Genomic DNA, 17776 nt, shown 5'->3' on the forward strand with positions numbered 1-17776 from the left:
GCTTACATCCGCTTCTAAAAACAAGCTGCGTATCGACATGGAAGACACTTCTGGGAACAGAAAATACGCAGAATATGATTTTTTTGCTGTGACCAGCGAACGTCAGAAATATCGACTTAGTCTTGGGACTTACTCTGGTGTGTAATTAGCGCGTGTAATTAGTCCTTATTGGCACGCAGCACGGCTAAAATGAATACCCGTGCCCATTTTGTCCCATTAATTGAACTGTAAACAAACTGGAATGATAACTCAGGACGGAAAATTGAAGCAGTGCTTTTTACTTTTTCTGAGTTTTGAGCTGAAATACTAGACGCTATTCAAGCTATTACAAGGTTATATTTCGTGTAGAAATTTCGAGAGTTCAGCTTAAAAGAAAATATCTAAAAATTATTTTAAAATTTCCCGGTTTTTTGCCGGTTAGTAATTTTTTTTTTATATATATTTCCTGTGCAGTTTAAGTCTTGAATACTTCCACATAAAACATGACTTTTAAATAGCTTTAATTTGATACCCAGGCCAACGTCTGGTGTCAAGTATTTCAGCTCATAACTAAAACTATTTTGGCTTCAAGCTAATAAAATTATAGAGAAGTTTGTCAGGAATTAGCCTTCCAATTTACCTACAATTCAATGTTTTATCTCTGCTCGGCCTTTGTTTTGGTAGTCTGAGCACTAATAAAATTCAGCACGTGTACCGTGCCGTGTCAATGTTACATTACTTTTCTGTTTCATTCAGGTAATGCAGGAGATTCCTTCACTTATCAGAGAGGAAGCTCGTTTACAACAAAAGATTCCGACAATGATTTAAGTAGCGACAACTGTGCTGTCTCACACAAGGGTGCTTGGTGGTATCGTGGCTGCCATTCATCAAATCTCAATGGTCTGTATCATCATGGTGCACACAAGTCGTATGCTGATGGTATCAACTGGCGTGTTTGGAAAGGGAATCACTATTCCCTGAAAGCAACATCGATGAAAATCCACGCGCAAGCATTTGGACTGAAAAAATAAGCATAATTTGCACTTTTCATTAGCCATAATCAAAACGAACATGTAACTCGATTTAAGACTCAAAAATTGTTTTCGACATAACAACGATATCTTTATTGCACGACCTGTTAATCCTTTCTTTTAAATAAACTTACACAATATTTCATGTTCAAGTTCATATTATGTGTCTATGATGATTTACCAATCAAATACATCGGGCGAGTTTGCATTATTTAATTTAAAGACACCTCCACCGTTGCATGGTTGGGCATGCCATGGGACAACTTTTAAGTGCAATTTCGAGGGTGAAATCTTTCATTAGAAACAACCATTTGATGATTAACCATGATTACCACTTCATAGCCTTTATTAATATAATCTGATTTAATCCCCTCACTTTTCGAATGATGTTTAAGAGGGTCTGATAATCTAAATATATTTTTTCTTAACGTTGGAACTTTCTGAACTTGTCTTGAACATTAAACTTTAGTCTTCCTGTATTACTAAGCCGGGGTTATTCTGACCAAAAAAAGAGTTTTATCAATGCGCAGTCACCATAGATAAGAACACCAGACACGCTCAATCATTGGAGTATTGATGATTTTGTGAGAAGGATATCTAACCAGGTTTTATTGCTAGAAGAATGAAATTAGTCGTATTTAGTTGTAAATATTTTTTCCTCGGAGCTGAACCTCGAAAATAAAACTTTTGCGATACTAAACGTTTTTTCGCTAAAAATACAAAACTTCTTCGATTGATTTAAAATAAACAACCGCTATTTTACTTCGACTGAACGGAATACAACTCTTTGTGGTTCAACTCCGAAAAAACCCCCGGAATAATTAAAACTTTTCTTTTAATAATAATGAATTCTCGCGTTCTTTATATCGTCCTGTGTCCCTGGTGCAGGAGTCACCATTGCGCTCTGGTGATAGCCGGGAGGGCACATTGTTTTACACATGTTATATATATATATATATATATATATATATATATATATATATATATATATACAAAACAGTAGAAATCGTGTTTCAGTGTAATAGACCACGAGTGGTTTAGTCACCCCTATTCACTGCATGTGGATTAATTTAACTTTTGCGGGTTTCGCTTCTAAGAATCGGGTATCTACTGTATTGTTGTACTGAGGTCACTGGTGCGCAATATGCTTTGTCCATCGGAAAATGACACAATGGGTCCCGGCCCCGATTCTTATTATTATAGGAGCTAGTGTGAACAGGCTTTAATGTTTTGCGGTAAAAACAATACATTGTCATAAGGAAAAGTCGCAAAAATACTAAATTTAAAATTACAATTCAGTTATGATCAATATTTTTAGCTTTATCGAGATAAGTGAATGATTTACTACGTTTTTTATTCTTAAAATTTTAAGAGGACAAAATCAGTACATATATACGATACATTCAGGTCATATTTTTAATAAATTTTCAGTCTATTTTTCGCTAGTATCTTTTTCGCACGCGAAGTATCTAGTATCCCACGCGAACATTGATATTTAGGTATTTATGTATATATGGACAGGACAACGTTTTCAGCAACGACGACTATAAAATCATATAGATATACAGCAAAAGATCATTGCGTATGACAAACCCTGGGTGGTGAAAAAGTTAAAAGATCTATATCGTTATGTATGAAAGCACAAACCATGACAAAATTCATGCATTTGAAATTTATTCAAAGTAGCCATTACGTATATAATATATTCGCTGCACGTTTTTATAGCAAAACTAATCTGACTTTGAAGTCTAGAGGTCAATGAAAGGGTGACAAAAATGAAAAAATGCAAAGGTTCATACCTTTGGAGGGAAATAAAGCAATTGAGAAACGATTGAAAAGTGCTTTGTCGCCTCAAAGTGCACGTACATTGTTCGATTTATGTGATAATGATTAATACTAAATCATGCATTAAATAAATATCGCCTACTGATCTCTGTTTTGTTTTATTTATTTATTCAACTTTGCCAAAAACATACTTGAAACAAACAGACAAGGGACATACAGTGTACAGACACAGAATGCAGGGACATACAATGACAGAGACATACAATGACAGGGACATACAATGACAGGGACATACAATGGCAGGAACTTGCTACAGCTTTCGCCAATTACAATAGCTCTTTAATTTTCGTGACCAGAAATTATTTTTTTGAAAGAACTCGACACAGTAGGTGCTTTTGTATGTTACTCTCAGTTCACCTGTTCATGCGTCCTGTGGTATTCCCTATCGTAGTTCACCTATACCTTTGAATCCTGAGCTTTCAAGCATGCTTTGGCTTGGTACTGTTTATATCTATATTTAAAAAAACTTTTAAGGAATCCGCCCACGTCCTCGTGTCAACAGGCACATGTATGCATGAAAAGCTGCATATTTTCGTGATAAATCATAGCTTCGATAATTCTAAGAACTCATGGATATAGCTACAAACAAAATGCTAAATTGAATCACTTGGTTTAGATTATATCAAAACACGAGACGTACTACATAATTTCACATCCTCAATTAAGTGATATTGGTCACAATTTAAGACTTCCCGAAACTTTATTATAAAACAAAGTATGCAACGATAAAATTCTCCATACATATAATGGTCAACATTGTCTAGCAACACTAGTTTGAATTTGAAAAATAAAGGCGAATGAAAGGGCGATCAGAATGGGAGAAACAATCCTGTTGTTAAGTGGCAAGAACTCAGAGGAAAAAGAATAAGAAAAACTAAATTGGAAGAGTGTATATTATCGCCTCAAAATGCACGTACATTGGCAGCTAATATGTCGATTTATATGATAATGACAAATGCCAAATCATGCATTAAATAAATATCGCCTATTGATCTATTGTATATACTCACTAAATTTGTTTTGTGCTCTGAAAAATATTCTTTAAAAATAATTCAATTCGTTTACTAAGTTACCACGAAATTGCTTTTCTAGGTTATTCTTCACCTGTTCATGCGTCGCACGAAGGCCATGTTGTTCCCTAACATTTTGTTGAAGCTTTAGCAAGTAAGCATGCGATAGTACAATTTTTTACAGCGAAGTGCAAGCCCGAGGGTGAAATCTTTCTTTAAAGCAACCCTTTGATAATTATTGTCTTTAATATAATCTAATTTAATTCCCCCAGTTTTGGAAAGAGTGATTTAGTCGCGCGATTCACTATGGATTAATCGCACTTTTGCGGGTTTTCCCCTCTTCTATTATATTGGGGATCCATTTAATTATTTTCCGACAGACAAAGTATGCACACGACTGACCTCAAACAAAGTAATCTCAGACCCTTACGACAAATGTGAACCCTTCGCGCCGTAAATACAACGCATCAGAAAAAACCTGCAAAAGAATCTATTGAAAACTACTAAATTAAATCGCACTTCTCTTATGATCTTAACAGATCTGCTAACTCTTTCGAGATAAGTGGGTGATTTACTACGTTTTTTATTCACTTTCATATTTTTTATAAATTTTTAGTTTATTTCTTTTCCCCAGTATCTATTTTTTTCACATTCTCCAATCGCTTTAAATTTATCACAATAGGATTTTGTATTTAACACCAGTTTATACAATGGCTATATGTTACTGCGGATTCCTTGGATATATTCATCTGTGCAAGGGCAGTCTCATGGCACAATACAAATTAGTGTGACATGCAATGTCCAAAGCCACTCAATAGAAAAATTACTGAGGCTGAACCTGTCAGTTGTCTAAGTGTCATGGCAAGTGCTATGCTCTTGGGCATAGGATTCCTTCCCCCAGATGCTAAATTCACAAGGTCTTGTAAAATTGATGTTAGTATGGCACTGTTCTTGCCATATTTATTGGCACGTACTCAGGGCCGTAACTAGAACGATAATTGGGGGGGGGGGTGTTTATTCATATATTCAGTTCTGCCCGACGGATTTTTTTTGTAAGTGCAATAGCTCACAATGGAAATCCGTCGGGCAGAACTGAATATATGAATAAAAACCCCTCCAATTATCGTTCTAGTTACGGCCCTGCTGACGTACTCACTTAAAGTTGGCTCTGAAGAGAATCCACAAATCCAAGTCAATACATTAAAAAGTTCACATGGAACCACTTTTTGCACATTATCCATTGTCAAATCAGATCCAATGGTGAATAAGAAAGATTTAGTTTTGGTATTTCTTGGACCTTTTGGCAAAGAATCAATGAAGCATTGTATAGAATTTGTAACTCATTGACTTTAGAATTTCCCTCAGTTTCTGTGTTCAGATCATCATCATCAATGGTATAGCTTTCTTCATCAAAGTCTTCATAGCTGTTTTCTGACTTGTTTGACATATGTTCCTCAACCAATTTGGAAGAATCCAAATTTTCCACATTTACATGCAATCTCACTAACATTTCTCATTTTCGGTACATAGAACACAAAAGTTGGGGATAACTTTTCATCAGTTGTTATTTGGATGAAGCTCTATATTTGGATGCATCCACATTCTCTTTGTCCTTAGAAATGATAACAAATTTCTCCAGCAAATCTTTCATATACCTTATTTACTTATTTGCAATGACCTCAGTCTCGATTACTTTCTTACAGACATCATAAGACTTCTCGTACACTGATGTAGATATTTTAGTCTCCAATTGCTTTTTTGCCTCTCTGGTGAGAAATTTTGTATAATTGTAGTAACAAACTTTGTGATAGAGGAGTTCCAGTGCTACACAGTCTTTCCCTCGGATTTGCATGAGTATCCGTTCATCATTCCTTTTCTCGGCAGCTGTACGTAGAAGACCAGCATCAATAAATATTGTTTCTGCTAACATGAGTGGGGTTCTTCTTCTCTTCTTAGTTACCTGGTGTGAACAAGATATTTTAAAACCAAACCCGAGAATGTTGTGCTACTAGTGCACATTGCACTAGTATAATTATATCTATCAAAATGACCATACCTTGTCTAGTGAGAACCAAGAGGCGTCTCTTCCACAAACAATACATATCTCTGGAAGTACGTGCTCGTTTCTTTTAGGCAGGGTCTTATTAACATCTGCGACTGATTGGCGTGTAATTTTCGCCTTGGTTCCATTGGTTCCACTCCTACATGTAGTTCTTCGGTAGAAGTTACAGTTTTAGAGCTATCTTCTTTTCGCTGTTGTCTACGGATCTTCTCTTCATCACAAAATCTCTTCCAGCATTTCATATGATGGTACCATTCTAAGTGAATGCTGTCAGGGTTCTTTTCCATGTATAAATTGACAGATCCGTCATCGATGTTCGCGTACGATTTCTTAGCTATTTCAGCTTGTTGACATTTAAGCCATTTAGACCTACACTCAAGAAATTTCTTAAGCCTTTGGCGTGTAACTTTGCAAAGTTGCTCCGTAACGCCATCAAAATGAATAAAACATGAGGATATTCGAGTTTTATAAATATCTTCAGCCATTATTGTTTTGAATAACTAAGCGTGTTTCCACTTCGAAGCATTTGCGTGCTTATGCGCGTGCGCAGTCCGAGTTTGCCTGACAAGCGCATGCGTATTTTGCTGCTAAAACAATGGCGGTTCGAATATTTCGAAACGCGAAATTAGCAAACTTTGGAGGAATTGTTTTCCCAATTGTGCGTCTGTTTCGCTTGGGGAACAACCGATTCTGATAAAGTAAATTTTTATCTCTTAATTCATGTGAAAATTATGTAGTTCCACGAGGGGTGCAACGGAATCCGTTTTCTAAGCATCTTTTGGATGCTCATCCCACGGCCTATGAAGGTTAACTAATCAACGATTCTTCAAGTTACTGTATAGAGGTCAGCTGAAAAAAACCCGAGCGCGCGGGGGTGCTTGGGGTGGTTTTGGCAAAGGAAGCGCCTTGCAGAAAACGATTACAGTACACAACACAAAATATAATTATATACTATAATTACTTGAATTAGATTCAGGTTTTTACAGATAAACCGGTTTTTAAAGATGCATGTTATCTGTTGATTAATATTGAACATTTCATGTTACGAATTATATCCGATAAGTATCACGTATGGAATCGATTTACTTTTAAATTCAAGTTGTTGCCATATCGCGTTGAATTCCTCATCGGATTATTAAACCTGTAAACAAACGAATATGAGTTTTTATTTTTTTCTTGCGATTCGAATTAATATTTAAACGTTTCCTGATTGGCTACGCGAGCGGTCCGTATAAGGCGCGAGATGTAAAAGCACGCACGCACGCACGGGGGGCGGGATTTAAAAATCTGAATCTATTATTTACCAGTATTATTTATCTAGTCGGTCCGTATAGCCTCGGCCTTCGACCTCGGGCTGTTTTTGAGACCTTATGCAATATAATACAATATAATTATATACTATAATTACTTGATTTAGATTCGGGATTTTTCAGAAATCGGTAACGATTTGTCAGAAATCGGTCATTTTCTGCCAAGCGCTTCCTTGCTAAACAAAACCACCCCAAGCACCCCTGCGCGCTTGCTTTTTTCAGCTGAACTCTATACAATACCTGATTGCAACGTTATATATTTTACTAATAAAGCGCCTGCAGTACGAGGCTGCATGAAGAAGAACAAATAAACCGTTCTTTTGATGCTGTTCAATTAGGTTCAGACTTAATTGGGGTCAGAATATATATATGTAATACATGTAAATTCATGTCCTATTTCATTAATATCGCTGCTATTTCGCCGTTTAACGAGATGTGGTCGTGTACGGGCGCGTTGACACGTCGCAGTTTGAATTAATATAACTATATAAACACGAATTCCAAAGGCAAAGTGCAAGACAAAGTGAATGTATCATGCGGTTTATTTACATTCTTGAACAATTGAACTTGTATACTTTTTAAAGTACGATGTGCTTCTGAATTTCGTGATCGAACAACATTGAGGTTCGCAACTCGCAAGGCATCTAAATTAGTATGAACTGTATTGTTTATGTCCAGAAACTTTATATTGAAGACTGGCACGTGCACGGCACGGCGTAGTTAAATCCAGAACAGGCGTTGAATCCGCCCACGTCCTTGGTAAAAACTGATGAGACAGAATAATATATTCTATCATGACTCAATTGATATATGATTTGGTTCAGACATTATCTTGGAGCTTTATTTGGTAAAAGAATGAAAAGTTTCGACTTTTTTACGTTCAACAAACCTCAAAAAATCTTTATTTCCTTGGCGGTAATTAGGCGCCTGTTTAACGGCCACTGGCATGGATAATAGACCAACTTTTGATTTAGGCGACAAAAAGGGAATTTCCGAAAAGTGCATACTAAACTAGCCAGGTTTGGTGTGTTTGTATTATATGAGTAAGCTAAATTGAAACTTTGGCTGCGAAGTTTGCAAATTTCTTTACTTTTGTGTTATGGTCAGAAGGGTGTAATTAAATTAGTTACACGCTTCCGTTACGTAATACAAAAGTATATAAAAATTGCCATGTTCATATGACTATATTTTCCGTACTACTTCATATTTTGCAGCGAAACTTGGCAATCGTATACTAATTTCAGTATGCTCTTTTTAGCTGTGGTGATTTATTTCCCTCTTGTTACTTAGATAACAAGTTGGCCTATCATGTAAATGGCCGTTTGTGGGTGTATATTCAATATACATTCATGATTACGTAATCAAAGGGCCGGCTCATAGGAACAATAGCGTACAGAAGAAATCAATCGGGCATATGATGAATAAATAAATATACACTTCCCAATTAAGCTTCTATTAAATTTTATAAAAAGATTCCACTTGCCTTATATTGCTTGGTAGGTAAAGCTATTTTTAAGATAATTTGTGCTGGGTGAAGGAACATCGAGTTTATACTCAGCCTCGAAATGTGTAAGGAGCTACATTACTATTGATAAATTTTGAGCACATGCAGGTACTCTGCATGGTGCAAGGTTATTTAGAGATTTAAACACTATCTGCGCTTATAAAAATTGGCTTTGCTGACTTAAATCATTCCACCCTAATTTTTCTAATTAGACTGTTGGCATCGGCGTCAAAATTTGAAAAGTCGGAGTGCCGCCGCCGGAGTATATTGAGGCCACTGCTCTTCCTTCTTCCTTGTTTACATACATACATACATACATACATACATACATAAACAATTTATTTAATGACGCCTTTCTCATCACCATTAAATTGAGGTTTTTCCTGAGAAGCGTAACAGAGATAAAACATATTTACAAAAAAATAAAACTTGAATGGAAGGTTTCTTAGAAGTTCCTTGACAATAGCTATTGATCAAACTAGGCTTCAAGATGCCTTTTAAAAGCACTTTAAGTAGTTGATAGCTTTGCATCTGTAAAGAGCGAATTCCATGTTACAGCTCCACTAAATTTAAAAGTTTTTTTAAGATATTCGCTCTTAGGTTTAGGGATAATCAAATACGTTTCCCTATGTAATTCATAATTATGAATATCGATTCAGCCTGGTGCATGGATATCAGAGGAACGAGTTTCATAAGATGCCCCTGAAATAACTCTTGCAGCTCTGTTTTGAAGCTTTTGGAGTTTATCTCTTAACACACTGCCACATTTATCCCACAGTGGCGAGCAATAATCAAAATATGGTAGTATTATTGAATTATAAATGTTCGATAAAGTTGATTTAAACGATATTACAAAAGCTTGTGAAAAGTGTAAAGTCACAACACCAAATCGACTCAACAACTTCAAGACAACACTTCGTCATTTAAAATGTAAATTTATCTTCGGAAATTTACCTAAATTTATCTAAATCTTTGGAAATCCGGCAAAGTTGGCTAAGCTAAACGAAGTTAAACTTTGTGTTAGCGACTATGATCTTAGCCGTGTAACATCTTTTAAGTATCTTGGCGTTGTTTTGAGTAAATTAATCATTAACATGGGCGGTCATATTGAAACGCTATCAAGTAAAATTGCTCAGCGTATTGGCCTCATTAGGAGAATTAAACACTTACTACCTTCTTTGCTCCAATTACTTTAGCAAATTGCTGAGTAATTCTATGCTTACTTTGTATGGGGATTTAAAAACAACCTAGTTTTAATGAAAACCAAATTATTTATTATTAATAATAAATTTAATTATTTATTAAATTTAACCAAATCCAAATACTGCATAATAGCCTTGCTGAAGTGATTCTGGACATGCAGCCGATATCATCTGCTACCGAAGCCCTGCATGAGAACCCTGAACTGGTTTCCTTTGGTTTTGCGTAGAAAATATGGAAGATATGCTCCCTCACGAGATGCGTAGAGAATTTTGTTTGAATGATGAGATGTTTAGAATTTCAGTCAAATTGAGGCTTAGGAAATTCTTGTTTATGTGATTTCCTTCTGACACGATCTTCTATGATGATCTTCTAACTTAAACGTAGTTTAAAATTCTAAATTTTACTCCATATATTTAAACTCAGAGCCCCGCTGAAAATCACTTTGAGTTGGAATTACTTTGAGTCCTCAGAAAATATTGTCTTAAGAATAGTAATAAAAAGGTCAACACCTGTATTGCACAAATTTTATGGGTTTAAGGGTTTAGCATTAAGCTGCTGTAGTATAATTTTTTATTTGATTGATTCTAAAATAATGAAGGTATATAACTATGGTAATTCTATGACAAAAATATTTCACTTGTTCCATACATCCCCTTTAATATTCTTTCCTTTTAATTTGTGCAACTGCATGAGCATCATATTCGAAAATCACCCCAATAACTCGCTATAATAATTATAGACTTGCAGAAAGAAAAGGTTTTTCCCCATTTGCCATATACACGCACGGCCGGTGGCTGGCTACTTCCCTCCATTACAAGGCTCGTGTTTTGATTATAAAAAGTATGGAAATTATTACACGTTTAGCACCACCACTACGGCTGGATATTGTGCTTGTAAACCGGGCATATCGAAAATAAAGACATTGTTGTCCGAGATGAAAGCTGAGATTTTACTGGAACTGAGAAAAACACTGGCGAAATCAGTCGTGTGTATCAATGATTCAAATACACTGAAAGGTAATAAAACAATAAAAAGAGGGAGTTGTAATAATATTCGATACTCATAGATTATATTAATATTTAGTATAAAAGACACCACATTGTGTAATAGAAAACACTTGTATGTAATTCTTCGAGCGAGACTTTCTTTTAAATACGTAAGAATATAACACCAACATGCCAAAGCAATGTTTAATTTAGCGATGCTTTTCAGACGCGTTTATCAAAGAACTTATAATCAAATTCGACTAAAAGTTACCTAAATCATTTCGCGCACTACAGCAAAACACGTTTTACAACGAGGGATATTTTTCAACTGATATGCGCCCCTAGCATGCAGGCTGTGTAGAAGTGGTGCAATTCAAACAGAGATGTAATAAGATAAATATGGTTTTAGGTAAAAATTGCGCTGATTTATACCAAAAAGGTATAAGGAAGAATAGAGTTTACAAGATTGATCCAGACGGCAAGGGCAGTTTCAATGTTCGCTGTGAAATGACGACATCTGGTGGAGGATGGACGGTGTTTCAACGTCGTCTTGATGGCAGTGTTGATTTCTACCGAGGATGGCAAGATTATAAGCATGGCTTTGGTGATTTGAAAGGGGAATTCTGGCTTGGACTGGAAAAAATCCGCAGGCTTACATCCGCTTCTAAAAACAAGCTGCGTATCGACATGGAAGACACTTCTGGGAACAGAAAATACGCAGAATATGATTTTTTTGCTGTGACCAGCGAACGTCAGAAATATCGACTTAGTCTTGGGACTTACTCTGGTGTGTAATTAGCGCGTGTAATTAGTCCTTATTGGCACGCAGCACGGCTAAAATGAATACCCGTGCCCATTTTGTCCCATTAATTGAACTGTAAACAAACTGGAATGATAACTCAGGACGGAAAATTGAAGCAGTGCTTTTTACTTTTTCTGAGTTTTGAGCTGAAATACTAGACGCTATTCAAGCTATTACAAGGTTATATTTCGTGTAGAAATTTCGAGAGTTCAGCTTAAAAGAAAATATCTAAAAATTATTTTAAAATTTCCCGGTTTTTTGCCGGTTAGTAATTTTTTTTTATATATATTTCCTGTGCAGTTTAAGTCTTGAATACTTCCACATAAAACATGACTTTTAAATAGCTTTAATTTGATACCCAGGCCAACGTCTGGTGTCAAGTATTTCAGCTCATAACTAAAACTATTTTGGCTTCAAGCTAATAAAATTATAGAGAAGTTTGTCAGGAATTAGCCTTCCAATTTACCTACAATTCAATGTTTTATCTCTGCTCGGCCTTTGTTTTGGTAGTCTGAGCACTAATAAAATTCAGCACGTGTACCGTGCCGTGTCAATGTTACATTACTTTTCTGTTTCATTCAGGTAATGCAGGAGATTCCTTCACTTATCAGAGAGGAAGCTCGTTTACAACAAAAGATTCCGACAATGATTTAAGTAGCGACAACTGTGCTGTCTCACACAAGGGTGCTTGGTGGTATCGTGGCTGCCATTCATCAAATCTCAATGGTCTGTATCATCATGGTGCACACAAGTCGTATGCTGATGGTATCAACTGGCGTGTTTGGAAGGAAGGGAATCACTATTCCCTGAAAGCAACATCGATGAAAATCCACGCGCAAGCATTTGGACTGAAAAAATAAGCATAATTTGCACTTTTCATTAGCCATAATCAAAACGAACATGTAACTCGATTTAAGACTCAAAAATTGTTTTCGACATAACAACGATATCTTTATTGCACGACCTGTTAATCCTTTCTTTTAAATAAACTTACACAATATTTCATGTTCAAGTTCATATTATGTGTCTATGATGATTTACCAATCAAATACATCGGGCGAGTTTGCATTATTTAATTTAAAGACACCTCCACCGTTGCATGGTTGGGCATGCCATGGGACAACTTTTAAGTGCAATTTCGAGGGTGAAATCTTTCATTAGAAACAACCATTTGATGATTAACCATGATTACCACTTCATAGCCTTTATTAATATAATCTGATTTAATCCCCTCACTTTTCGAATGATGTTTAAGAGGGTCTGATAATCTAAATATATTTTTTCTTAACGTTGGAACTTTCTGAACTTGTCTTGAACATTAAACTTTAGTCTTCCTGTATTACTAAGCCGGGGTTATTCTGACCAAAAAAGAGTTTTATCAATGCGCAGTCACCATAGATAAGAACACCAGACACGCTCAATCATTGGAGTATTGATGATTTTGTGAGAAGGATATCTAACCAGGTTTTATTGCTAGAAGAATGAAATTAGTCGTATTTAGTTGTAAATATTTTTTCCTCGGAGCTGAACCTCGAAAATAAAACTTTTGCGATACTAAACGTTTTTTCGCTAAAAATACAAAACTTCTTCGATTGATTTAAAATAAACAACCGCTATTTTACTTCGACTGAACGGAATACAACTCTTTGTGGTTCAACTCCGAAAAAACCCCCGGAATAATTAAAACTTTTCTTTTAATAATAATGAATTCTCGCGTTCTTTATATCGTCCTGTGTCCCTGGTGCAGGAGTCACCATTGCGCTCTGGTGATAGCCGGGAGGGCACATTGTTTTACACATGTTATATATATATATATATATATATATATATATATATATATATATATATATACAAAACAGTAGAAATCGTGTTTCAGTGTAATAGACCACGAGTGGTTTAGTCACCCCTATTCACTGCATGTGGATTAATTTAACTTTTGCGGGTTTCGCTTCTAAGAATCGGGTATCTACTGTATTGTTGTACTGAGGTCACTGGTGCGCAATATGCTTTGTCCATCGGAAAATGACACAATGGGTCCCGGCCCCGATTCTTATTATTATAGGAGCTAGTGTGAACAGGCTTTAATGTTTTGCGGTAAAAACAATACATTGTCATAAGGAAAAGTCGCAAAAATACTAAATTTAAAATTACAATTCAGTTATGATCAATATTTTTAGCTTTATCGAGATAAGTGAATGATTTACTACGTTTTTTATTCTTAAAATTTTAAGAGGACAAAATCAGTACATATATACGATACATTCAGGTCATATTTTTAATAAATTTTCAGTCTATTTTTCGCTAGTATCTTTTTCGCACGCGAAGTATCTAGTATCCCACGCGAACATTGATATTTAGGTATTTATGTATATATGGACAGGACAACGTTTTCAGCAACGACGACTATAAAATCATATAGATATACAGCAAAAGATCATTGCGTATGACAAACCCTGGGTGGTGAAAAAGTTAAAAGATCTATATCGTTATGTATGAAAGCACAAACCATGACAAAATTCATGCATTTGAAATTTATTCAAAGTAGCCATTACGTATATAATATATTCGCTGCACGTTTTTATAGCAAAACTAATCTGACTTTGAAGTCTAGAGGTCAATGAAAGGGTGACAAAAATGAAAAAATGCAAAGGTTCATACCTTTGGAGGGAAATAAAGCAATTGAGAAACGATTGAAAAGTGCTTTGTCGCCTCAAAGTGCACGTACATTGTTCGATTTATGTGATAATGATTAATACTAAATCATGCATTAAATAAATATCGCCTACTGATCTCTGTTTTGTTTTATTTATTTATTCAACTTTACCAAAAACATACTTGAAACAAACAGACAAGGGACATACAGTGTACAGACACAGAATGCAGGGACATACAATGACAGAGACATACAATGACAGGGACATACAATGACAGGGACATACAATGGCAGGAACTTGCTACAGCTTTCGCCAATTACAATAGCTCTTTAATTTTCGTGACCAGAAATTATTTCCTTTTGAAAGAACTCGACACAGTAGGTGCTTTTGTATGTTACTCTCAGTTCACCTGTTCATGCGTCCTGTGGTATTCCCTATCGTAGTTCACCTATACCTTTGAATCCTGAGCTTTCAAGCATGCTTTGGCTTGGTACTGTTTATATCTATATTTAAAAAAACTATTTTAAGGAATCCGCCCACGTCCTCGTGTCAACAGGCACATGTATGCATGAAAAGCTGCATATTTTCGTGATAAATCATAGCTTCGATAATTCTAAGAACTCATGGATATAGCTACAAACAAAATGCTAAATTGAATCACTTGGTTTAGATTATATCAAAACACGAGACGTACTACATAATTTCACATCCTCAATTAAGTGATATTGGTCACAATTTAAGACTTCCCGAAACTTTATTATAAAACAAAGTATGCAACGATAAAATTCTCCATACATATAATGGTCAACATTGTCTAGCAACACTAGTTTGAATTTGAAAAATAAAGGCGAATGAAAGGGCGATCAGAATGGGAGAAACAATCCTGTTGTTAAGTGGCAAGAACTCAGAGGAAAAAGAATAAGAAAAACTAAATTGGAAGAGTGTATATTATCGCCTCAAAATGCACGTACATTGGCAGCTAATATGTCGATTTATATGATAATGACAAATGCCAAATCATGCATTAAATAAATATCGCCTATTGATCTATTGTATATACTCACTAAATTTGTTTTGTGCTCTGAAAAATATTCTTTAAAAATAATTCAATTCGTTTACTAAGTTACCACGAAATTGCTTTTCTAGGTTATTCTTCACCTGTTCATGCGTCGCACGAAGGCCATGTTGTTCCCTAACATTTTGTTGAAGCTTTAGCAAGTAAATCTATATAATATTAATTTGAAGAAATTAAACGAATCCGCCCACGTCCTTTCCAAAACAGACAGATTCATGGAAGCTGTTCATCGTCGTGATAATCGCACCGTAGAACAGAATTTCACCTCCTCGGTTAATTATAAAACTCACAAAACATACCGAGTATTGATAGTAAAGCACAAACCATTGTAAAAGTAAATAAAGTTTTCTTAAAATGAGTTATGTAATTATACAATGATAAAATTTATAATGATACAACAATGCAATTCTCCTTAAATAGCCAATATAATCGTTCATGTTAGCGAGATTAATCTGAATTTGAAATCTAAAGGCAAATGAAACTGAAACGACAAGAAAGCAAGAAACAATCTTGTTGTTATGTAGCAAGAACTATTGGTAGAGTGCCTTCTCGTTTCAAAATCTGCGTACAATGGTGATTGCATAGTTGGCAATATGTCCATTTATATGATAATTGTATATCTCAATTAAATCATGCTTTAAAGTAAATATCATCTATACTATTACAAATCGACAATTTATCCACTGATAATTCTTCTTCGTAATTTCCGTTTCAGCACGCGTCATAATAGAGAAATGATTCCGGAAGAAAAATATCAATGATGTTTCAGTGTTTCCTAACTCATATTCAGCCTTCCTGTTGACTTGATAGCATTGACGAAGACACAATTCATCAAAGAAAGGTGAGCATACTGTAGACTCAAAAGAAATAGATTTGGCAAAGGCTGTATTGTGTACTCGCTTGCTACACGAGGTGAGTTAAAGCAGATCGAGGCTTGGATAAAACTCTCCTTTTCTTTCCCACAAACTATGATGCTGAGCTGCATGTGAGTACGAAAATATAATATGCATTATTTTGTTATTGACTTTTTCTTCTTTTCTAGCTTACCGTCAAAGAAATTCTCACAGCATTAACGGTGATCATGCACAAGATGATGCTAAAATCGTTTTCGTTCTTCCTCGGTTTCTTTATATGGGGAATGCAAAGGTAAGCAATCGTTTCAGCAGATTTACAATCTTTTAAGACTTTTCATATCATGGTAATATTCCGGCTGCAATTGACTGGACTTCTAGATTATGGTTAAAATCTAATTTCGCATCGAAGAATTCGTGCCGCTCTAAATAACATAGAAAAACCTAAGTTCGCGCGCTAGCGAAATATTTCGATATTTTCTTTTAACAGAGTTAATAAATTAGTTCGTCTTGAGTGTTCTCATTTCAAAAGAAATTATAATCATAATAGCCGCCATTTTACCGACGAAATTTCTGCGTGGAGGCCTGGATCATACCCAGTGGCGTAGCCAGCATCGATAATTGGGGGGGCCCATATTCATGTTAACAGACTGTAAAGACAATTGATTTGAAAAGAAATCAAACCTGCGCATCACGAATATATGAATATGGGCCCCCCCAATTATCGTTCTGGCTACGCCACTGATCATACCTACACAAGAAAGGCTTCATATACCGCCGTCTTAGCTTCAAATTTTTCGCAGAGCTGGCGTTCCAGTCTTATTTCAGTTCGCTGTCTTAAGCCGGTTTTCCACTAGGCGGAATTTTTCGACCGAACGAAATTTTTCGCTTGATTTTCTTTTCAATTGCGAGAATTCGACCGTACCCGATTTTAGACACGGTCTGCAAATTTAATATGTCATACAATGTGAACATATTATGCTAAATTAGAGGTGATGGTCGTAATTCGGAGGCTTATATATAATAGAGCTAGCGTTCGCTAAACGAGAAACCGCTACCCAACTTTTAGTCAGTGTGTGAACAACATGCAGCTCTGCACAATGACTCGGCCAGGGTCAATTATTTTCAAAGCTCCCTTTTGGACTTTAGCACTTAGGTAATCCGGAACTGCAGACCACACAAGGGCGGCATACTCTATGATAAGTCTGATTGCTTTCCATAATACACGCAGAAAATAAAAACGTTTGTTAGCTTAATAGCTTTCATGATTTTGCTACTGAGGTATCAATACCATCGGGCGAAGGTCTTCTTCTGCCCGAAAAGTATAGAAAAATATTCTGCCTAATCATATTGCGTGTTGTATTTATAAAAAATGACTAATACCGGCACCCTTGGCATCCAGCATTGAGACAAGAAATTTTGGCAGCAAATGCTTTAAAAATTGCCTATATTTTCGCACTTATC

At 35.6% G+C, this 17776-nt stretch overlaps 1 protein-coding gene and 1 pseudogene across 1 annotated transcript; both read left to right on the top strand.

Moving 5' to 3' along the window:
- The first annotated feature begins 37 nt into the window (after positions 1–37).
- Positions 38–1010, top strand: LOC114534703 (annotated as a pseudogene).
- Positions 1011–10878: 9868 nt separating this feature from the next.
- LOC114534706 (ryncolin-4-like) lies at positions 10879–12592 on the top strand. The gene is made up of 3 exons (XM_028556174.1): positions 10879–10984; positions 11340–11717; positions 12315–12592. The coding sequence occupies exons 1-3, from the start codon at positions 10879–10881 to the stop codon at positions 12590–12592; spliced, it is 762 nt and encodes a 253-aa protein (XP_028411975.1).
- The last annotated feature ends 5184 nt before the right edge of the window (positions 12593–17776 follow it).

The sequence above is a fragment of the Dendronephthya gigantea genome, unplaced genomic scaffold, assembly GCF_004324835.1.
Source record: "Dendronephthya gigantea isolate DGI-Jeju-01 unplaced genomic scaffold, DenGig_1.0 000105F, whole genome shotgun sequence".
NCBI classification, from domain to species: domain Eukaryota; kingdom Metazoa; phylum Cnidaria; class Anthozoa; order Malacalcyonacea; family Nephtheidae; genus Dendronephthya; species Dendronephthya gigantea.

Bases quoted from the DNA above. Each gene is read 5' to 3' on its own strand.
- LOC114534706 (XM_028556174.1), top strand. From the start codon at position 10,879: ATGAAAGCTGAGATTTTACTGGAACTGAGAAAAACACTGGCGAAATCA. The intron at 10,985-11,339 runs GTTGTAATAATA...ATATGGTTTTAG, and splicing joins TAAAACAATAAAAAGAGGGA to GTAAAAATTGCGCTGATTTA. The intron at 11,718-12,314 runs GTGTGTAATTAG...TGTTTCATTCAG, and splicing joins TAGTCTTGGGACTTACTCTG to GTAATGCAGGAGATTCCTTC.